General features: G+C 39.2%; 1 protein-coding gene across 1 annotated transcript in view; it reads right to left on the reverse strand.

The window, feature by feature from the left end:
• Nucleotides 1-24641, reverse strand: part of ITGA8 (integrin subunit alpha 8) — a 93843-nt gene that overhangs the window by 61936 nt on the left and 7266 nt on the right. The window contains exons 3-13 of the mRNA XM_072330194.1: nt 22715-22815; nt 20714-20837; nt 18607-18668; nt 17533-17578; nt 16443-16568; nt 14086-14130; nt 11859-11902; nt 11229-11285; nt 11005-11057; nt 6076-6281; nt 3652-3843 (exon numbers count right to left, since the gene is read on the reverse strand). Of these exons, the coding sequence (XP_072186295.1) occupies nt 3652-3843; nt 6076-6281; nt 11005-11057; nt 11229-11285; nt 11859-11902; nt 14086-14130; nt 16443-16568; nt 17533-17578; nt 18607-18668; nt 20714-20837; nt 22715-22815 (1056 nt within the window). The remainder of the gene's footprint in view (nt 1-3651; nt 3844-6075; nt 6282-11004; nt 11058-11228; nt 11286-11858; nt 11903-14085; nt 14131-16442; nt 16569-17532; nt 17579-18606; nt 18669-20713; nt 20838-22714; nt 22816-24641) is intronic.

Genomic DNA, 24641 nt, shown 5'->3' on the forward strand with positions numbered 1-24641 from the left:
ACTGGCCACGTGTAAAGGAACAATTAAGTAAATTAAGGTTCCTTTTCAGGATTAAAAAGACATACAGCTGAGGGAGGGAATATGACAGTGGTCTGTAAAACACAAGTGGGGTACAGGAGAATTGCTTGCTGTCTCTACAGCACAAGAACTACTGCACATCCTAAGAAACTGTCAGGGGCAACGTTTGACTTGAATGTGATGCAGTGAAAACAATCAGAAGACTCACAGTCTGCATGGCCCCTTGCACGGGCTGCTCTAGACGCCAAATTTGCCACTGGGTAGTCAAATTCAGGATAGGAAAGTCTGTAAAGGGCTATTAAATGTGAGGATAGAACTTCAGACTCAGACACCTTGCTCCTCCAGATGGTTAGATCTAGGTGAACATGCAGGAAATATCACAACAACTGTACAATTTCCTGGATATCCGAGCTGTTGGCCACTGCTGGAGACAGGCTACAGTGCCAGACAGATCTGCTAGACAGATCTGCACTAGTAGGTTCCTGGTTAGTCTTCTATTTGTTATGCAGCTTCCCATTTCACTCTATTTACTCTGGAGGAACTGGGGAACAAGGGGGTCTTCCTCTGCCTTTCCCAGGTAAGACCAGGAGCTGGTTGTTCTCTCTCCCTGTACTTGCCAGGAGCTGCAGAAAAAGGAGGGAGAAGAAACCACACATCCATTCACAGAATAGCTGGAGAATTTGAACTACCCTGAGTATTAGGCAGCTTTTGTAAACTCTGTTTTGTTCTTTGCTCCTGAGCTTATACAGGCATTTGGATAGGGAGCAAAATACATAGATTCCTGTATTAAATGAGACGGGCTGCTCTTCTCCAGAAAGCAAATAGGTAGGTCTCTGCCTTATCTGAACCTCCAGCAAAAACTGCATTTAATCTTTGTGCAAGAGAAGAAAATGACTTGATTCATCCTCACTTTTCAGAAACAATTTTCCCCAACTTGTAATTCAGTCTCTAACTGTATCATCTAGCAGAGTATTACCCATCTCTCAGTCCCTCATTTCTTAGCAGGGATGTGCCTGCTCTACAATGCTAGGTAAAAGGGCTTCAGAAAACTGTATAAGTACAGCTGTAGTTACAAGTCCTCACAGTCTGGTGCCTGAGATCCTGGATTGCTTGCAAGCTTTTTTGAGCTTGTCTTCATACAACACTTTGGAAGAGAGAATTGCTGGGAGACTCTCACCTTAGGCTGTGGCAATACAGGATTACACCAGCAGCCAGACATTACAGCTGGCTCTCATTTCCCGGTCTCCAGGGTAATGAACTTCTGAGAGTGAAGTTTTATTACTTTTTTCTTTCTATAAAATGGTTGGCTTTACAATATAGTCATTAAAAAGCTTAAATGAAAAAAAGAAAAAAAAAAAAAAAAGAACACCTAAAAACCAAAAGTCTTTTTTCTAATCTTTCACAACCCTCCCTAAATCACAGCCATGGCCATTAGTTTGTGAAGCACTGAATTACAAGCTGGTTTCCTAGATCTTCCAGAGTCAGCAACTGCTCTGCCTCTCAGCTCACACCTAAAATAAAACTTCCTTCCTATTCCTTCGAAGTTCTGTCCCTTTTTTCCTCTTTGTACAAGAGCTGCCCTTCAAGACTTCCGCTGGGAGGTGGAGAAATAAAGCTCTTTGCCACAAGAAGGATTACTTGCTTCACTGCCTAGTATGTTTGTCCTGGACTTGCATTTCCCCATATGATTTCCTTTCTTTCTTTCTTTTACCCACAGGAAAGTATACTATTCTTGTGCTAATATTGTGCCACGGTTGTGCTGTTTTTACAGCTCTATTTTGGAGCTTCACATCTGCGATTCAAGGAAGAGGTGGTCAACTAACAGTAAGGTTTTTTAATTATGTCTTTGTTTCCAGAGAGATTCTCACCAGTGCTTTGGACTGCCCATCCCGATACTAAGCTGAGGGACAGAGGGAGAAGCCAGTTACAATCAATGGAGAATTTTTTCCTAAAACAAATAATATATGTAACAAACCCAAGCCATCTAACACATAGTAAGCCAATACCACAATGTGAAATAGCAAGATGCATAGCTGAGCCTATGATGACAAGAAGGAAAAATCCACTAAATCTCACAACCAAAACAAGTTCACCAGTTCCTTAGTGTAAACTTAAAAAGACTGAGGCCCATCACCCAAACTTTTCATTAATTAGCTTAAAAGATGCTCCACAAAATGTGATTTTAGCACTAGGTAGACTTGTTGGTTCCCAGTGTGACCTGAAAGAATCTTTCCTCCTCTCTATCTTCCCAATCTTAGAAATGTCAGGAATGCAATATCCTGTTTTCTTTGGTTTTGCTGGGGGGCCTTGTGTGTGGCTTTAGAAAATGTTTAAATGCTGAAACCTTAATAAAGAGCTCTTTGTCCAAAAGAACCTCATTAGTCATGGACAATGAAAGCCTATTAATAGCACCATCAACAACATATAAACAAAAAGTCAGAACAATGTTTAAAAGCCCTTTCTTTTCCCAAAAGCTTAAAGGTCCCCTCTCTTCAGTCTTGTGATAGCCTGGTTTTATTACTTTGCAGTCAGCTTTTCTGTTTGGTAAGACTGTAATTGCTATTGTAGACACCCCTTTTCAGCAATTTTCTTCTCTCTTTTGAAAAAAAACCCCTTTCAAGTTTTTTATAATCATCACAAAAAGGCAAAAGGCTGTTCCCTTTCTTTGAAAATAACAATTTTCCCTTCATAAACAGCACAACTTTTAAGAACATTAGCCTTGATACAACCCAAACTAACAAAAGTGATTTCACAGTGAGCTGGGTAATAAAGAAATAGCATTCTACTGTGGATGTGGACATTTCACAATGACAAAGTATGTTTTATTGCACTCTTGCTAGGCTTCTGAATTTTAATGTAAAGAAACAGAACAGATTTGCTTCCAGAAGAGAGAGGGAGAGTAAATACACACACATGTAAATTATCTTCAACATCCACCCTACTCACGGTGCTAGGAACAGTGTGTTTTTAGAAAAATAACACCTCCTCCATAGCAAAACTCAACTGATGTTATCAAATTGACAAATGTGAATGCATGTCAGGTAAGCTAATAAAGAAGAATTAAAGATAACATGAAAAAGAAGAGTCAATATAGCAGAATGAAAACAAACAAGCACAGAGATGCCCAAATGAAATATCTGCCTTCAAACAATGCCATTACATTCTGTATTTTTGTAATTAGATCAAAGCCATTAAGAACCTATGTTCAGCCCAGCATCTCTTCAGACAGCAAAAAACAACCCAGTAACACAACCAAGTCAACCCCTTTTTCAACAACACGTGTTTTGAATTAAGAAAGAATGCCAGGATGGAGGACACATCACAAGGTCAATAAGCTGAGAGCATTCAGTTTTTGAAAGTGGGGGAAAGGGTTAAGCTTTTTATTGTAAACTTCACATGCTTTATGTTCGGGTAACTATTTGAGTCCTTTTTTGACTTTCTGATCATGTCTTTTGACAGGAAAAGGAGTATTTGTTTTGTCTGATTTCAACTCTCTGGAAAGCAAACTAGAACTGTCCAAAAATACATCTATCCTTAAATCTGACCTCTGCCTTCCAAAAGGAGCAGTTTAGGTATGATGCATTTTCCAGAGAACAGAAGTATGAAATTCCCTTTCTCATGGAAAAATCTTACCTGGGTAATCATTCTTGTCTACATCTGAGTCTCCTCTTAGAGTAAAGCCAAATCCCGAAGGCATGGACTGTGAGGCCCAGGCTCCATTGAGAATTTGGGAAGGGTCAGTTTTTAACCCATTACTGTATCCATTGTAAATGAGCACTTTACCTCTTCTGTCTTCACCTGCAAATGGTGCACCAATGGCAATGTCTGTAGTGCAATAAAAGAATAAAAGAATATGCTTAATTAAAATAAGAATTAAGTCCCTAAAGGAAAACAAGCATAAATGACTTCTACATACACTGAAGAACTATCACTTTCTGTACTTATCTATGAATTCTACATTTAAGGCAAACATTTAAAAATGTTCATAATTTCTTATGTATCAAACTTTCATGACAAATGCTTACAAAATCATCCCATGAAGGGGCTATTGCATTACAAGAAATTACCAATCAACACTGAATTCCACTACCCTATCCCTGAGGCATTTGATAAGCTTTAATAAACCAACACCTAATAATTTTCTGTTTCTACTTCATTTCATTTAAACATTAAAAAAAAATACCTGATTTCCTCTATTATATAATTGATAGGGAAAAGCTCTTATAAAATTTATTTTCCCAATAAAAGTCAACACAGACAACAAAATCTATCCACTTTCAAACATACACTGCTTATGTGCACAGAAGAGAAAACAGAATATTATATTTTTTCTATACTAAGACTACATGCTATCGAGAAACAGGAGCAGTACTGAGTCAAGAACTCAACAGGAGGCCTTGGGCACTGCAACTAAGCACCATATATCCAACAAGTAGACCACAGTTGCTCTTCATAGTTCTAAAACAATGGAAGCAGACAGAATCACAAACAGGTTCAGCAGCTGTACTAGCTGAGCGAGCCAACAGGAAACAAGATGAGGGTACGTATCTACAGCTGCATTTTTTTGGATCTCATCTAGGAGCTGATGCTGGACTCATTTTTTAACATGATGTCAGCACCTGGAACTCCCACCTTCATGCTGATGGCAGAAGTGCAACAAAACCCTATTAAGTTGTATCTTCAGTTGTGAAGTAGAAGACCTTGACTCTAGATTCTTCCTAGAATTCTTCATACCGTGAGAGAGAAAAACAGAATCATGCCCTCCTTTCCCTCTCAGGCCAAGGAGACCAATCTTCCCTGCTCAGAGAAGCTGAAGGTATCTGCTATTGCTCACAAGTAAAAAATGGGAAATCTTCCCAGCTGAATCCTATGGTGGGGCTCCAGGACAACCCAGTGAGGGTAGTCTCTCTCACTGGCCACAACCCAGCAACTTCTTCCCTCAGCATGGTATTCTGGCTTTGTGCACCTTGAATTCCAGTAAAATCTGATGGCTCTCGAGATGACACATCCCTTGCACAAGAGTCACAAATTGTCCGCACTGTTCTAGAGCCTACTGCTGTGAAAAAGACCCCTCAAGGTAAGAAGGAGCTGAGTTCATGTTTGTTAGTTTTTTCCTGAGTGGCCAAACTATCTTTAAGACTACTGTTCAAGATAACTCCTCCAGTAAAAGCTTTGCAGGGTTTTAGATGCAGAGATACCTGAATTGCAGATCCCTAACAACCTGGAAACAGGAAGAAAGGAAATCTGTGTAAGATGACAGCGTTACTGACCAGGTGTAGAAGACTAACTCTAGCTGCTCAGGACATCCAAGCTATCTCACACAATTAAGCAAGTTAGTTTACTTGGACTGTTTTCCTGAACTTAGTCTCCCAGTTTACTTCATGAATATTTTCTTTTCAGTTTGTGTGGTATTGGCATTTGAGAAAAACCCCACTGAGAAGCTGCTTCTTTCAAAGCCTAATTACCAGTGGAAGTCTGATTTCAAAATAGTATGTGTGTATTTGTCCAATTCTTTTATTGTGGCTAAACTGCTCCAATTACTGAGCCTCTTTCAATCCATCCAAATATACGAGTAAAGAAAGAGAACTTTGCTTTTAAACAAATGCAAAATCTTAACTATTTAAATCTAATTATAAAGCAACAGATAATATTTTGATTCAAAACATGTTAATATTCAGAAAAAGATAGGAGTGTAGCGAATATGAATGCTGTTCTATAGACGAGCTTTCAACTGTTTGGCCCTCAGTACCAGATTTTAAGGTTAGTGTGAATTCTCTTGACTTTGAAGAGAAGTTACAAGTTAAAAGTCTTCTTCAGGCACTGCACAGCACTTCATAATCACTGCTTAGCCATTTCTAATGTCAGTGATATACAGTGTTGTGGTTTAATCCAGCAGGCAGCTAAACCCCACGCCGTAGTTTGCTCACTCTCTTCACTAATGGGATGGGTAAGAAACTGAGATTAAATGAACAAAAAAAGGGCATAATCTTAAAAAAAACAAAAACAAAAACAAAAAAACAACAACCAAAACATATAACCACTTTATATAAAAATTACCATTATATCCATCTTGATTGAGATCTCCAAGGTGAGTGATTGCACTGCCAAATCTACCGAACACTTCAGTGCCTGTCAGAATTTGTGGATCTCGGAAGAGGAAAGCACTTTCCTGCAGGTAGAGATAGACTTGCCCAACTTCTTTAGGCTTGCTCTCAAATTCTCGTTCCATAAACAGAGGGGCCCCAACTAAGATATCATCTAAACTGGAACAGTCAAACAAAACACAGTGTCACTGAGAGACTGACCATAATCAACAAAGTTCATGCACTTAATAAAGACAAAGCAGAGAATTATCAGAGTCATAGACTGGCTGAGGTAGGAAGACATTTCTGGTGTCCTAGTACAAGCATTTGGTCAAGGCATTGTCAGCAGATGAGGTTACCAAGGTTATGCCTACTCCAGTTTTCAATATCTCTAAGTACGGAGATTCTATAACCTATCTGGGCAACCTCACAGCAAAAGCATTTCCTCTTAGCTTTAAATAGAATTTGTTGTACTTCAATTCATGCCCACAAGACACTGGTCAGAAATTCAACTCAGAGGTCACCTGTAGTAGTAGAACAAGTACCGTAGATTTACCTTGCTAACTTCACTAGTTCAAAGTTCAGTATAAAATCCAGATTTCTTTTAAAGCTATACATCAGTAAGCGAACAAAAGAAAAAATAATCTATTTTTTTTACCAGATTTTTGAAGTTACATACATAAAACAGGTTGAATATCAATTCATAGAGAATTCCTCATCACTAATTCAAATGAATGCTGGAAGACAAAGCTAAGGCTTCATTTCTGAAAGTTCTTCTGTTGAGTATTAGGTACATGAGTAGCTGCAGAGCTCATGTAATTTGCTGTATCAAGTATTAAAGAGAAAAGACAGAACCACAGAATCACTAACGATTGGAAAGACCACTGGGATCATCTGGCCCAATTGTTAACCCAACCCCACCATACCAACTAACCACGTCCATAAAGTCAGAGAAATATGAAACTCAGAGGGAAAGGTTCTTTTATCTGTTTTGCTGCTCCAAGAAGTATATAAGTTGCTCAAGCCCATGTATGCTAAAGGGAAAATTCCCATTATATTCAGTGACATTGGTCATCCATATCAAGTAACTCCATTGTTGCAAAGAACTTGCTCCCAGAATTTTAAATTTAGAAAATACATTCTCTTGCTCTAACACGAAATTTTGTTCTAACTTTGTAAACTCGTGGGAAACTTCATATTCTTAATTAATCACATTCTCAATAGTGATGTTTTCAGAGACATGAATAAACCAATTATTGAAAAATGCTCTACATTATTTTTCCTAAGACTGACAGAAAAAGCAAACATGTTTGTTTCATGAGTAGCTCAGCTACTTATTTACAACAGAGATATACCATGGTTCTAAGATGTATACCACAACATTTAGTAGTGAATATGCCATTTATACTCCTTTTAATCTTGTTGTAGAACTCACACATTCCAGAAATTTCGACAAAGTACTTCTCATAATATTATTTTTCTATAAAGCTTTATAGGAGATTTCCATAAAGGAAACTGTAAGTCAAAATGTTAGGTCACTTTCATACAGTTCTTCTTTATAGGTCAAATATTACCCCATGGTAAGGATAACTAAAGAAAAAAAGGAAGCAGATGCTGACTTAACATCAGAGGTGGGGTTTTCCTGACACATTAAACATCAAAAGCCCTCTACTAATGGAAGATGTTGGAGGCTGGGACAGAATGTCAGCTAAAGCTGTTGCCACAAAACAACAGCAACAACAGAAACAGATCATTAGTGTTCTTTTTTGGCAAGTTGTTTTGGATCATGAATGCTCTTCCCCCCCCAAGTTATTTTATGTTCACCATGTACTAAAAGCATTGTACAGTAGTACTGTAATCTATTATTTTATGACATCACAGCCTAGATGTCTCCATTGAGATTGAGACCCCATGGTGTTGTGCACTGTATGAACCACAAAGTAAAAGACGAGCCTGGCTCCAATGTGGACTGTAAGGATAAGGTAAGATTTTTAGAAGTGATAGGGAACCAAAAGATTCAGAGCCAGTAAGCTCCCACTACATCAGTACAAAATACGTAGACACTGTTGAAACTCTGGGCCACACAGCAATATCTAGAGTGCATTAAGTGGAGAGAGAGGCAGACTATCTACCACCCAGTAAGGACAAAAATTCCCTAAACAGAAGCCTAACCTCAAATACAAGATTCACCTGCTGAGATGGAATGCAGACAGACTAAAGCTCAAGTCCATATGTAAGGATTTTAGCATCTCAGATCAAAGTGCATGGCCCTGGGTTATTTTTCTAGGAAAATTTCTACTTTTTTAGGAGAAATGAAAATGATTGTATAAAATACATGAATAACACAGGGGGCTGGACCAGAGCTCAGCAGCTGAGAAGTAGCCGCACATACAACCTATCTCTGAACTGCTTTTGGCAGCAGAACAACCAGAGCACTCAGTCTGCCTTTGCTCCAGCTCTTGACATGTCCCATCCATACCAAAGCCCTCCATCTCTCACCCTCTTGCTTTCTCTCTTCTTTCTCAAAGCCCAAGCTCAGCAGGGCAAGACAAGCTGCTCTGGCAACTCCTCTGCAAGACTGCAAGTAGGAAATCTCCCTCCAACAATTTTATATTACTGCCCCCAGACAGTAATATTAAATCATAAAGTGCAGTTCAGAGTGCAAAGGTATTTTAAACCCCATCTTTAGATCCATTTCATCACCACACTATGATGTTGCCGCTAACACCAACTGGTATATTTATCTTCATTCCAGCATAGAAAGGTAACTAGCCAGTATTGCTTCCCTTCTGATAAAAGAACAAACAAACAAAAAAAACCCCAACCCACCAACCAGCACACAAAAAAGCACACTTTAAAAAGCACAAGCTGACTACCTGCTGGGACCATTTTGTGCTTTCTTTGTATCCTGCTGTGTAACAAAGAGCAGAAGTAGGGGAATTGTCAAGAGGTCAAAGCATAACTACGGAAAGCTTTGATATAGGCCAAATAAAAGGCCATTAAACAACTTATTCCACATTTTATTTGACTGTTTTGGTCCAAACTGAGAGTGTTTTTTTCCTCTTTACCAGGAATGCAGTCTGCAAGCTGATGGCACAGCTTGATTTGCTAAGCTTCACTGTAAATTTCTCATTATTAGGTCAATGCCACTATTTTCCTAGGATGAGCCTATAATCTTAGAGCCATGTCTTCAGCCTCATTACAACAATATATCATCCTCATTAATCTTTTCAACATATGACTTGATCAGGCTTCTGCTACTGGTAAAGCCATCATTAATTCCTTTGTTCTTTTATGCACACATACACACACAATTTGGAGTGGCCATTTCCCATTTGCTTTTTGATCTCCCATCCAGTTTTACTCTCCCTTTCAGATAAAAATTTCTATTGAATATACGTGCAAATCGGCAACAGTGGACTACATATAATCAGACATGTAGAGCTTTGTTTTCTGTGCAATGTTTGGATCTCAGAGGGAGTCATTTGTTTTTTGGTTGTTTGTTTTTAAAGACATGGACTGGGAAACCACACAGGCCTCAACAGCAATTTGACTGTATTCACATAAATTGTGGTCACAGAGGCACATAGAAAATAAGAAACCTGTGAAGTAACCCTATGATTTGCAGGAAATAACCCGCAGGGGAAACAGTGTGGTTAAGTGAGAAGTTAACTAATAAGATACATGAAAGTCCAAGGTGTGTTGATTGTACCTACGATTGGTGTTCCTCCACTTTTTCATGTCAGTAATGCAACAGAGTAAGTTTGGGTTAGGGTTAGGGTTTTATTGCCCATAACCAAACCCCGACTTCGTGTATCAGAAAAATAGGGTATTTTAGAAAGCTACGATAACAGGACAAAATCAGATGTCAGAAATCTGGAAAGATTTGACCAGTGCAAAGCTGACGCTGAAACTGCTGAAGTATTTTTTGTTTTTCTTTTGGAACTACAACATTTTGTCACCTCATTACTTCTCTCATACTTGTATCCCTAACTTTTTAAGGGTTCAGTACTTCTTGATGGGAAGCAATGATAGAGCAGTGACATGAAAGAAAACTACTTAATGCTCTGTTTTTAAGACACTAATAAGAAGCAATCACAAGGACATGAGGAAAGTGCAGCTGAGACATTTTGGAGTATGCAAGAGTATGCACAGCTCTAAATACAATCCTGGCTCATCTTTGTGCAGACTTCCAAAGTCCTGAGCCTCACTGATTTTATCTCCTTCTTAGAAAGCTAGCACCAATATTTGCTTAAAAAAGTCCTGACTTTTCAAAGTATCTAATATGATTTTACATAAGTTCAAAGTTAGCAAGTGATCTGTTGAATGGGGCCTGGAATCCCAGTGTCATAAAGCACAGTGTTGGCAGTAACATAGCGTTCTTCAAGACAAGCACAATGGCTGTCCTAACAGCGATGGGTCATAGATACTTCTTTGGTCCTCTATATGATAAAAATGAATTCTGAACCAGCATGTGCTGAAATGAGACACCAATGATATTGGAAAGCTCTTAAAACTGAGAAGTGAGGCTCAGAATGATCTGCATGTGAAAAGACTAAACTGCTTCTAAGAATGGTAGAAAGAAATTGTGACTTGCACCTACCATCAGTAGCTTGCATTTTTTAATTCACTGTACCTCAACTTGGATGTTTTCTAAGACTTCAGACATTCCTGCTCTATTGTACTGCATTTAATACATATTCAGGAAGATAAACTCGCTCAATCTAGGCCTAAAAATTGCCACGCCACTGTAAATGCATGAAGATAAACCTATGCAAACAGAAGCAGAAAAGGCAAGAGAAGCATCTGAGGTATGAAGCATCTAAAAACCTGTGTTTATTGACAAATACCAGGCAATGCTTCTGTGGATGTTCAGTGGAGCTGAATATATTTGGTAACCTACCCATCATTGTTAACATCAGATACTGCAACAGTGTACCCAAAATAAGACGCCATCTGGAAATAAAAAACAACAGATAGGCTTCATATCATTTTAAAAAAGTTTCATGGATAAACCTCTTTTGTTTCAATGGTTATTAGTTCTAAAAGATAAGTATTTCACACAGTCTTTATGAAATTATATCCTCTTGGTATATAATACTTCATCAAATAGCCGTTTGGCATTACCTGTTCACCAGTGAAATTCTGGATAAAGGTCAAGTCTGAAGAATTAATGATTGAGACCTATTAACAGAAAGACAAGAAAAGTTTCAAGCGCAAAGAGGTATGATACAGCATAACATCACAGAACTAGGGAATGTGTCTGTGACTGGGATCTTTCTGCTACTCAATCAAGTTATACCTGAAACATTTCTTTTTCCCCCTAGGAGAGAACAGCTGTGTATCCACACATCTCCCTTCACTTCCTTTCTAACTGTATAACACCACTCCCTGCATTTGGAATCCAGTATATATACTTAGAAAGAACACATATGAAATGTCCCATTCTGTGGGATAGCTTAGGCCAAGGTCTGATAGCACTCAGTGGGAACTGGGATACTGCTCATACTTGAAGAGTGCCAGTAACTGGGTACTGAAAACAGACTTCAGAGCAGAGTAAGAGCCCAACATTTAAACCCCAGGCCAGTAAAGCATTTCAACCTAGCCAGGTAAGCCTGGGAGTGAAAGACAGTGGCATTTTTCTCTGATTAGAAAGTTTAGGCTCTAAGAGACAGAAAACAATGTAGCCCTGAAGCTTCCAAGTAGTCTAATGTCACTTCCACCATAAAAAGGATACAATGGGGATCCAGTACATACGTAGCCAAAATTCTGTGCACCCCTTGGGACTCCAGCAACCAGCTCTGAAATACAAATGATCAGCAGTGAACTGGTTAGGCTGTCTGAGCAGCACGCAACACACATTCCAAACCACTTAAATCTTGCTTTGTATGTAATCTTCAGGATTTTGGTTTGTTGTCTGTATCACAAACACCTGCACATCACTTCAGCACCTTCATTCATGAGATTTTAACGTTCATTCAGTGCATCTAGTTGCTTGAAATATTACAGTGAACTGTTGAATACACTCATCCACACCTAGCCAGAGGTCTTTTTCTCCTGAGTGCTATTTAGCACAGTGCAGCACAACAAAGCTGTTCCTGCACTTCAGCTGTTCCTACAATTCAGCTTGCAACCTGACAGCTGTGGACTGAACAAGCTAGAATGAGCTGTGGCATCACACGCCATCATACAAAAGCTAAACACAGTTGTCACTACAAATTTTTCTTTTCCTTCTGGCTGCTTAACATTTTCTCACATCTGTTATTGGGCTGGATGCCATGAGAGTATTTGATAAGTTCTGCGTATGATAGCTTTCTAAAAGCATTATAAGCAAGTTTTGGTGAGTGGTATTGACAGAATTCATTGAACTGGAACATGAAATGTTGGACCAAGCTGCCCTCTGGGATGTGATCCTGCACAGAGGCCAAAGCTTAAACAACTAGTAGGGGGAAAAAAAGCAAAACAAAGAGCAAAGCCATAAACAGCAGTTTTACTGACAAAAGCTTCCCTCATTAGGATATCCATATCCATAACAGAAGAGCAGGAGTTTCATATACCAGAGCATCTCAGACATCTGCCTCGACTGACCGACCATTCACCAGTTCCTCTATGAGTTGATATACTCCCTTGTGGTTATATGCATTAGGTCAAAGGGAGATGGAAACAGTGATAAAGGATCACTGGGTCAGACAATGCTGTAATTCTTTGTGCCAATAATTACCATACAGTGTACCACTGGCCTCAAAATAATGTCTATTTTTGTCCATCCCAAAGTGGCACGGGACAAAGAGCTGCTCATCCCCTCTAGAAAGCTACTCTTTACACAATGCTTTACGACTGATTACCAGCCTTATAAGAGATGCATAGCTCTGAATGTAAGGAACACCAAGGATCACAGGTTTTTTTTTACTATATGTTTCAAAATATTATATAATTTCTGAAAATAGCTAAATCTCTAGTTTAACATGCTCTATGAAACAGCTGCAAAGGGAGCAGTTTTTCCCCTATACCAGATTCAACAGTAATGACGCTTTTAAGCACTGCTATTAACATTGTGATATGTCTGTTCCCTCATAACTGACAGCTGCTAACTGCAAATTTTGACTAGTTTTGTGCTGTGTCAAACCAACTTGCCCCCAGAACATTTAGAAAGCCTCAGGTGTGATTCTTCTTCAGACACATATCCACGTCCAATCAGCTCTTCCTTATTCAAGGGATCAACTGAATAGTAATCTTCCTGTAGAACGTTCTCTCCCTCTAAACCCAGATTTTAATAACAAGAATTCAGTTCCTTCATTTCCTGTTGTGAAATACAAGGCTCAGGAGAAGACTGTGCAGGAAAATACTCTGTATGAAATGGGTCAGCTAATGAGCTGCCCCAGACACCCTATCCATATAACACATGAACTGGAACCTGGGAAACATTTACAGAGCCAAGCTCTCACCAAGAGCAAGAGTGCTGGTATAGTCAGCCCAGGAGCTGCTGAATGTTTTCTCCTCTGCTTAACTGTAAAGTTATGTGGCACTCAGAAGCGTGCTTTCAACACACACAGATGTTTTCAAACCTGTATCTGGTCACCCAGGTGCTGAGGTCCAGCAGCCTCTGTGCAGACCGAGTATGGAACTAAGACATGTACAGGACTGCTCTGTTAGTACCACTCACAGCCACTCATCACCAAACTGGTGAAATCCAGTGAGCTCCGCTGGCTTCACCCACAACGCTGTCACAGCTCTGCAGAACAGATGCACGTGCAGAAGGACACCCTAGCAACAGATTTGGATCTTCTGGTTACCTAAATTCTGCTTTGCCATCCACATACCTTCCAAAAGAATATCTGCCTCTGGGAATATTAGGTACAGATAACTTAAGCCTCACTAGCGTGTTTCAGATGTATAAAGGGTAAGTTCCTGCATACAGACCCAAAGAGAAGAACTCAACAGAGGCTCAACCATATGGTTTTCTTTCACGTACATGGCTTCTTACCTTCTTCAGAATCTCCAGTAAATTCCCCAGCAGCTACTGAGTACCCTGTTTAAAAAATAAATTACAAGCAAAAAAATAAATCATTTATTTCCAAAAATATGTCAAGACTAACAGATTTTTCTTCTCATCTGCTCATCAGAATGTACATTTTCTAAAATTAGTTTCCTAATACTGTGTGGAAAGAAGTGGAAAACTACCATGTTACCATGACTCAGTTAACTGTAGTTCTTAAGGAATAAAAGATCCAGCCTCCTCCTCCCCAGATGAGCTGTTAAAGTGTTAATACTTAATAGTTTACCTGAAAAACAGGAGGTAACTATAATTTGCACTAAGGGCAATTGACACAATTTAGGTCTTCCTACTGCAATGCGTGTTTAACACTATAACATGACAGAATGCACAGCAACAATAGCAGGTCCCCAGTTTCATTTTTGGCCTTTCTCTGTGAGTTGGCATAAAGGCCTCAGCAGCTACAGTAAGCAGGGCATAAAGGAATGCCAGTATCCCAATAGATCCCCAAGTTCTTGCAGCTGCCTTAGCACAGTAGGGACTGGGAATGCCTGAATATTGTCTATTATTGCACTGGGTTGTACATTGGTAGGTTTCTGTCCCCCTACTCAATGTGTCAGTCAGGGAGGCAACACTGGGTACAGCTGCATGAATGAGCAGCATGACCTTATTTAACTCTCTGTAATCCACTGTCATTCTCCATGTGCCATCTGAATTCTGAGCATATGCAGGAATTACATGGGTTACGTGCAGGTCTTATGACCCTACTTTTTCTAGATCCTGCACCATTCTGCAGATTTCCTCTTGCCCACCCAGGAGCCTATACTGTCTAGTAATAGTAATTCGGCACAGATCTGGCAGGCAAATACCCTCACATTTCACACAGCCTCTTAATATCAACTGCACTGCCCGGATACTAATACACCTCTTTCTCCATCTGAACACTCCTACAGTCATCTGGAGACATTTCTGACATTTCTGTACCTGTGTCTCCTAATGCCATAATTCACTGTATATTCTTTCAAGACCAAAAAATAGTCAGTTTGACACAGAGCTCCTGGTCCCATCTGGGGGCTCTAGGTGCAGGGGATCTGCCATCCCCTGTCATGCAAGTAACAGTGCAATCAACAATTCTTTTTCCTTAGGTGGCTCAGGCACAGTGGCCCGGGTCACCTAAGGAGGCTTTCTCCTTTCATTGGGAACTAGGAAATCTTCCAGGTTCCATGTTCTCATGGGTACTTTTTCAATAATTCTTACCCCTGCTTTTATGGAGATAGTCTGAAACTTTTGATTTTCCCCCAGCAGCCTCTAAAGCTGGAGAAGGACACGATTGGGCTGGTGACCAATTTTTGCAAATTGAACCCTAGCCCAGATTAAGTCATAAAAGCACAGCAATAATAGCAGAGTTGCAAAGTCCCAGACTGCAGCAAGCAAGGATAAACCCAAATGCAGCAGCCATGGACACAGAAACAAAGGAAAAAAGCTGCCTACCCTCAGAAGGCCTCAGGTACACAGGAATCTCCAGCAAAAGATCCTTGCTCCCATTGCCAGCCCTTAAATGAGGTCTGGGAAGGGGTGGATCCTGGCTGCACTCCTTCCAGTCACTCAGGTGCACTGCATACACCTGAGCTCGTCTGGGTTCACCCTGCCTTGCCACCAGGTGCTCAATCATTGGTTCAAAACATGACTCAGCATTTCCACCACAGTGCAAGTATCCTGTTTTAGCACGACTTGGAAGACAGATTTCCAAATAGACAGTCAAGTACTTCCTGAGGTTTTAGTAAATGAGTATGATGATTGATGCTGATAAAGGCTTTTACATTGTATCAGATCTATGGGCAGAGATAAAAGGATGCATCTTTGCCTTCTAATTCCACTGCATCTTTTTCTATAACTATGTGAATAAGAAACTGTCTTGTATGCGGAGATATGTGAACCAAGCAAACTCTTAGTGAAGATAAAAGGCACATAAAGAGCCCCCTTTTTTTTTATACTATTACTTCATAATAAATTCAATCAGACTTCTGTCATTTAAAAGTTACAACTGAAGCAAGCAATAACTTTAAACTCAAATCATTCTTTTGGAATAAACATGACAAATAGGAAAATTTTAGCTTATTTAAGACCAAATAATAAAAACTTTAATGAGACATTTAAGATTTCAACTTTCAAAATCTGTTATGCATATCATAAAGAATGTTCTTCATCTCATTGAAGTAGGCAGCAAACTACTAACATTGCTGCTGTGCAACTGTATTTGAACATCACATGTTTGAATTCACAGTTGTTATTTATATAAGTCCCATTCTTTTAGGACACAGTACTAATTGAGACAGAGCTTAGCTTACCCATATAGTTGTCATCATATGTGGGTGGTGCAACTCCTGTTTGCTTCTCTCGTGCCAGTTTCCTCAGAATATCCTTGAAGGAATAATTTGCGATGATATCCGCAATGCTTGCAGTGATCACCTGACCTGGATTTAAACAGTGTCATAAATGATAGGGACACAAAGGACAGCCACAAAATAGAGTAGAGCTGTAAGGGCAGAGCTGAAATGGAGAGTGTAGCACATGTTCTCTTAGGCTTACTTCTCTCATTTATCTCATGATTACACATAAATCAATACAAGGCATCGACTCTCTTTTGAACCATCATATAAACAACTCCAGATTCCTTTCACAGCACTGAATCAAACTGAAGTCAAGCATTTTCAGCCTCTGCTTCTTCAGAACAGCAACCTTTTGAAGCTGTATAGTACAGACATAACAGACAAATGGAAGTAATTTCTTACAAAAATCTCAAAGCCATGCATTCCCTACCGTCATACCCAACTAGATCTTCCTTTTTTTAATGGCAATGAAAAAACACACAGATGAAGCTGACAAGAGGGAAGCTGGTAGGCAGAGTCTGGGCATCAGCTATGTCACAAATGTCAAAAACAGTTAAAGCAAAAATATCCTTTTTTTCCTTTTCCAAAATTACTGCAGGTTTCATCTACATGAGAAACTACATCTGGAAAACTACAGTGTTGCCATAAATACACTTAAAATATATGCAGATAGCAATAAAAGGTTATGTTCAGAAACAAACAGAGACAAAACACTGAAAATATCACATTTACTGTACAATGATCAGCTACTTTAAAAATAAAAGTATTTTTAGGAAAATGGCTTATTAAGTAAACAGCAAATATACTAAAACATCAACATCAACATTGTTATTTCTATTTGTCTCTCTACAGAGCCTACAGTCTGAATTTTCTCTGACTTCTCTATGCTCAGTGGTGCATTAAAGAATTCCTCTGATTTATTTTTATTGAAAGTAGACCAGAGACTGGTTATCTTAAATTGAGAAAATACTAGACATCAAGAACCACATTTTCCACAGTACTTTATGTTTCATTTCTTAGATCAAGTTAACCAGTCAGATGAACATACCTTGCCAATAAAAACTACCAGGCCCGCCTACTATGAGGTCTCCATTCTACAAAAAGCATAATTGAATAAAATTACACAACAAAAGAACACAACAAAATGAAGCATGCATGGAAAAACAATATAAATGATCAAAAGAATATCAGAATAATGACAAGGGAGAAAAGCCTTGTTCAAGGAAAGGATGTATGCACATGGATGTTCAGAAAAACCTACACTTAAATAAAGTTAACATCATCCTACGTATCTTCATTTGAATTAAAGCCAGTATCTTTACAGTACTAACAAGGCATCCCAAAAATTTCCCATCATTTGTACCAAAACAAATTCAGCATAAAAGAGGGCCTTCAATGAAACAACAGCAATGATTTACAGAGAAGTACAGTTCTGTATAGTCTACAATGAGGTCTTTACTACTTGACTATTAATAGTGTGAATAACAGTGTTGCTCCATAACATTGAAAACAACTCCAACAATGTGAAAGAGGTGGGTTCTTGGCACAGATAACAACAATAGCTGCAAAGCATACTCTTTGGCCCACAATATTTTTCTTGGACTGTCTTGGCATGTAACAACAACTAGCTATTTTCCTTCAGCATTTCCCCTACCACCTCCACAGAAGAACAATCTTAATCATTAATCTAGCTCCAAAAGCATCATTATATAATCTAGTTTGGCTTCAAAAAAGACAGTGGTTCCTGCCCATTATTTCCTGAAAGTCAGGCCTCTGGAAAGCAATGGAAGTGTGAAACACTGAGACAAAAGCACATACAATTTTTGGCTTAGTTGACTATTAATATAGACTAAGGAGAGCCAAATTAGAGTGCTGCTAACAGATGAATGGGCGTTAAATAGTAATAATTCTTATATCTTTTATTCCTTTTTTTCTGAAACCAGAAAGTTTTTAGCTTACAAAGGGAAAAGAACTTCCAATAACTTTGCAAAATTTCCCATATGCAACATCATGAGCTTAAACTCCCGATTACTGTGACAGTATGTGGATATGGGGGAATATATGTAGGAATATATATATTAGGAATACATTTGGTCAAAGCATTTCAAAGGCACAATCTTACCTTGTAAAAATCTAAGCTGAAACCTGCTTGACAAAAGCCTTGTCCTTCAGGATCTGCATTGCCTGCAATTATGAAAGTAGAAGCATTTTACTGATTTCATACTGCGTGCAGAAGACAGTATACACACCCCTAGAACCGTATGGCTGCAAACGCAAAACTACCAAAACACGATGAAAGAAGGAAGGAGGTTGTTTTTCTTTCCTTTTTTGTTTGTTTTAAAGAAGTAGAGCAAACCAAGGCCTTCAATAAGAATTTACTAAGGTAAAACGTTGACATAGTGGGTAAGGGGCCAACATTTAAACAACATCCTGTTTATCTGTACCACAGCAAAGGAAGGGTACACATACTCTTCACAAGGCTCACCCCTATAACTCATACACATTTGCTCAAGTAGGACTTAAGCATAATATTATTCTGGATGTTTGTTTGCTCTTGCAAGAACATCTTTCCTATTTATGTCCATTTTTATGTCTAAATTCTTACATAATTGCACAAAGTGTGTTGACACCCATTTTAGGGCTTCCCTGTGAGTGCTGGAGCTCTGCAGGATTGGGAAACCAATGCCAATGATCACTTGAAATTCCTCTCCAAATGGCATCAGCTTTGGCACAGCCCCAGTAAGACATCAGAAATATATGAAGCAGATCCTGTGGGCACCATCTCTTTTACAGCTTCAGTTGCTTTCTGTGTCTGTCCATCCTGAGATAAGGATTAGTAGATGAAAAAACACTTGGCAGTACAATTCAGCTTAGAGCTTTATTTCAGTTCACTTATGTGCGCAGGTTTTCTGGTAGACCACAGAAAGCATTACTGGGCTACGTTATGATGCATGTGTCAGATGTCAGGAAAATCCAGCTACATTATATGATGCTGACTGTAGATCTTTACAGGAAAGAGATCTTCTAATTATGTGAAGTTGTGTACTAGGAGAGTGGTTAAGGCCCTGGAACAGGCTGCCCAGGGAGGTTGTGGATGTCCAGTCCTTGGAGGTGTTCAAGGCCAGGTTGGATGGGGCCCTGGGCAACCTGATCTAGTAAATGTGTATGTTTGGTGGCCCTGCTAGGCAGGGGGGTTGGAACTACATGATCCTTGAGGTCCCTTCCAACCTGGGTCATTCTGTGATCATGACAAGAAACTTCTCTTGCTATCAGCTACCACTCACAGCTTGAAAGAGCACCCTGTCTTCCCTAACCTGAACACCACTGTAGCTCTGCTTTAGGGGTTTCTCAAGGAAGAGTGAGATTTGTCCATCATATCATGCACACAGTGCCCTCAGGAATGTTACTGAATGAACAATTCTCTGATCTGCGAGTGCAGAAACTGCAGTATGCCCAGCCCAGCCAAGTCTCTAGATACCTCTTATTGATTTTAATAATTTGGAGCACTGAGGTAGAGAGGGTATTAAAAATCATTATATTTGTCTAGACGTAGAATGCCAAAAAGGATGAACAACTGATTGAATCTGACGTGTGGAATTTACTGTAGACTTCTAGGCAACAGAGCTTGATTCTAAACATACATGCACTATTTTTTCCTATTCCTCAAGAAGAAAGGCCCATAGACTGCTGCTACAGTGGAGTGGAGGCGCACAGACTCAGAATAGCACAGGGAAAGGAGTGGAACAGCAGTGATAATGTGTGTAGATTTCTTCCATGCTAGAAGTCCTTCATAAATGAACTACTGTGTGTGATACTGGTATGAATGGTGATAGAGGCCTGCGTTTCTGTGTGGGGTCTGGTCTTCTGATGGTGATCCTGTGATGAGAGATTTATACTCAGTATGAGCATGAGTAATTGGTTTAAAATGCTGTCTGGTTCTTATCTAGATCTGTTTGCTACATTTTAAAGCCATTTAAGTTGAACCAATTATATCACATCACTATAACTGCATGAGCTTAATTTACTTAATTTCTCCTCTTTCAATTATACAATAAAGCAACCAGTTTCAGGCACACAATTTAATGCTGATTTCTTTTTAAGCCTCATCCAATTCAATAATAACACGCAACAATTTTCATTCAAACAAGACTGCACAAAAAATGAAGGCAAAAAAAAACTGAGCGCAGCATCAATTCCTCCAGCACAAGCTGGTTTCTATTAATACCTACTGTTGCGACAAGGTGAGTATTCAGCATAGGCACTGAAGTTCTGAATTGCTACGTAGCAGGTACCAACGGGGTCCTTCTCTGGGCTGTCTTTAAGAGTCCTCCAATGATATAAGGGAGCACAAGCCTACCAAAACAGAAACCATATCACACGTAACATTCTTAACCACTGGGCATTAAATGTATTTGGCTGAAGACGTCCCTACTTCTGTCCTGATATGTCATAAGGTAATGGTCGCTACAGCAGAACTTATTTGATTTTCCTCTTCAGTACAGAAGGAGATCTGTCAGGGCGCAGTGTCACATTGCCTGTTGCAGCCATCAGACTGCCTGCTGCCTTACGAACTCCTGCTTCCTAACTTAAAAAACAGAGTTGCCACCTCTACAGAGGCAGCACGGCTATAATGCATTTGACAGTCCTTCAGCAAAAACTCTTCTGCTAAATTAGTTTGGCAAGTAGACTAGTATTTCATCTCCTGTGTTGCAGTGGTGGTGTTACAAACATGACAGTCTAAGGATAAAAGATACAGGAGTTGCGTAGAGAGATAATCTTTTGGAAATACCTCATTTACTTGTAAAAGCAAAAATGACAAGCTGTCAGGTACGCAAGTTACACTTCAGGAGTTCCTGTGCCCTAAAACTTTTCAATGGCAGGGGTGGTGGGGTGGAGATGTAACCTTTCCCTGCTGTCTTCTCTGTAAGATACAACCAAACCCTCCCCTGACTCTCTTTTGCAATGAGAAACCCTCTGGCGAGGCGTTGTTATTTACATTACTGTATTGGCCTTACTTCTGCAATCAGTTCCAGCTGGATGAACCACTGCCTTACTCAGAGCTTACTGGAACAGTCTGAGCTTCTGGAAAACCGGGTTAGGGCCAGAGACTCTAAGACATGCCTCTGCTTAGAACAGCTTATGGAGTAAAACATATTAGAGAGCAAAACCAGAGTGCAGCAAAGAGGAATTATGCATCCTATGAGGCTGAGGCACATTTCGTAGCATTGAGCAAAATGGATTGAAGAAAGAATTATAAACATAAATGTTGACATAAGGCAGTTTATGGTTGGATTTTTAGCTTGCTGACCATTTCTTTTTCTGCCCTTTATAGTCTACAAAGCTTAAAAAAGAAAAAGACATGTAGCTTTTCTGTTCAAACTTTTACAAAGTGCACGTATAAAAGAATGGTATATGAAGGCATAGAACACAAAGTAACAGAGCCGTAGTAACACTGACAGAAGGGACAGGGAGCTAACAGTATGTGTTAGCTCTGTAACAGAACGCAGTGATGCTTTATTCATCACCTGTTTTATGCCAAAATCCTTCTCCAGATTAATCCCAAGGCACACAATTTAAGGAAAAGCACTTTCTTTACGTATTTCTTCCCTTGTAACTACTTTTTAACTAATGATTGGAAATTTTAAGCTAATTTCAGCACACGAGTCATTGCTTTGCAGTTGTAAAGACTGTAACATATTATCAAACAATTTCTTCATAATAAAATGTTTTCAGCCGCATTTTCAATGTAAACTAAGGTAAATTGCAAACAGAGAAAGTCTGTGTGTAAGCAACATCACCACTGCCTTACTAAGCATTAAGGCTGCTCCATGCCAGGCTCCTCTACCAGCAGAGAAAATGCTCAGCAAAACTGGAATACAGACACTGCACTTGGAAAGCAATCCTGACTTGGAGCTTTTATTTCCTTATTTTTTTTCAGCTCTTTTACCCTATTGCACAGCTGAAACCATTTATACATAACAAAATAGGTCAGTGTTCTCTTACTTATTGATCTGAATCAATCCCGTTTTGACATGGCAGACTCCTCAAGTTATCAGCTCAACCTGATTTTGCAGATCAATTTTATACAAGTCATATACATAACCTGCTTTATAAATCACGCATAATCATAGACTTCCTTCTATAATCTATACACAGAGAGCTATTAAAGATACACATTTGAGAAAAGGTAAACGTTATCTCCAAATTAATACCAAATACATAAGACTTACCACAACTTTTTCTTTATGAGCTTTGACTGTTGCCCCAAACCACTGATTTGTCTTAAATTCAATTGGTTCCCTGGTGCCATTGACTTTAATTTTCCTGTTGTCTGACAAAGAACGGAGAATTAAGTTGATACCTTATTTTAAAAAGTATTGCCCTGTGCATTACAGATGTAAGTGAACAGAACAAGAGATATAACAATTACATCATATCTACTGTCATCATTCTGTCAGTTTAATACAGGAGTGTTCTACTGACATTTACGCTTCTCATTGGTCAGAGAAAAATGACTCATTTTCACACATGAAATTCACATGTGAAAATTCAAAGTAACTATACTTAAAGTTCAGAAAAACAACAAGAGAGGAGAGAAGGGGAGGTCCTGGAATTTATGATTGATGAACAGAAATATACAAAAATGAGAAAAATCCCTTAAAACTTTTCCCATAGGTGGTAGAAACTCTGAAAAAAAAAAAGTCTATGTTCTGCAATTAGTTTTTGTCAAGCAAATGAAATTTCTCAGCATGAATATTCAAGACTCAACACGACAGACAGCAAAGGACTTAGTTCTTAACAGAATTACATGTGTACATACTGTCACAAGAGACAGCTCCTTAATGTTGCTCTATATACGCTCTTGCAGATGTCAGCATAAGAGAAGCCATCTGGGCATAGACTCAAGCCAATTATAATGCAGTTCAGGTTTTAATAAAAAGCAGACATCCCTTCCTTTCACCCTTAGTTCTCCAAAGTGAACTGATTTCCCATATGTTCCTGAGCTTTTCTCTTCCCTTACCAGTCATTCCTAATGAACTTCTGAATTTATACATACGCAGGACATTACTCCTTTCCCCTGCATTCCCTTCTGCTTGTTTCTGGTTCTTATCAAGAAGGATTGCACAGGAATCAGTTCTTTTTATTCTCTCTAAGTGAAAATAAAAGCATTTACTATCTACCTTGGAAGACAGAAACAACTAAAAAAGTGATGTTATTATATCGCATAGATTTATATATATCTTGGAGGGAAAATGCAGCTGATATAACTGTCCCTTTTTAAAAGCCAACGCTTCCTGGGATTTGGCCAACAGCACAGAGGAGATACCTGAATCCTTTTCATGGATGTTGGGTCGCTGGTTACTGTGGCCTGTGATAACCTCATCGATGCTACAGACATAAACATTAAGAAAAAGCCATGATATCTGGAGCAAAGGGAAATCTCACCTCTGTATTTTTCTAATAGCAAACAAGAAAGTCAAATGAGAAGGGATCTGTACAAGTCTGAAAAGCCTCTAAGAAAGTGTTTCTCCTCATAGAAATAACTGTTTCAGTACCATGAAACCATGGAAGCTAATAAGGACATAATAAGGACATAGCTATGAAATCACGTGCTCACTCCCTGAGGTTGCACTTTAAAATACAGTTTAGTCCATATATAAGAGACAAACGGTATTTCAGATTGTTGTAAAATAAATATTGCTTCCCTAAATCTTTACCAAAATGAAGCCATAAGCACAACTAGCCTGTGTGACCCCATGTGGACTGCTATTACTGTGCACTGGCTGCACTGAATTTGACAGCAAGGCTCCGAGTGAGGACACTCATAAATGCCCCAAGCCAGTCACCGTGTACACCTGAGGGCATCATCTGCTGCATAGTCCTCATCCAAATACACACACCTGGAAAAGCCAGATGAACCATGGCCTGAAAAGAACCTCCTTTTATTTTTATCTGACTACAGAGAGCCAAGGATGACGGGCTTGGAGCAGCCAGGCTGACATAAAAGCTACTTGTTTGTCAGATAAATCACACTCTGGTTTTCAGAAAACAATGAAGTTGTTTCTGTCTTTGGCACGTCCCTCAAAACAGTGCTATCTAAGTGCTTCGAAAAATAACGTCTGTATCCTGACAATACCACCATAAGGCAGTAAAATA

Source organism: Excalfactoria chinensis, chromosome 2 (assembly GCF_039878825.1).
Source record: "Excalfactoria chinensis isolate bCotChi1 chromosome 2, bCotChi1.hap2, whole genome shotgun sequence".
Classification (NCBI taxonomy): domain Eukaryota; kingdom Metazoa; phylum Chordata; class Aves; order Galliformes; family Phasianidae; genus Excalfactoria; species Excalfactoria chinensis.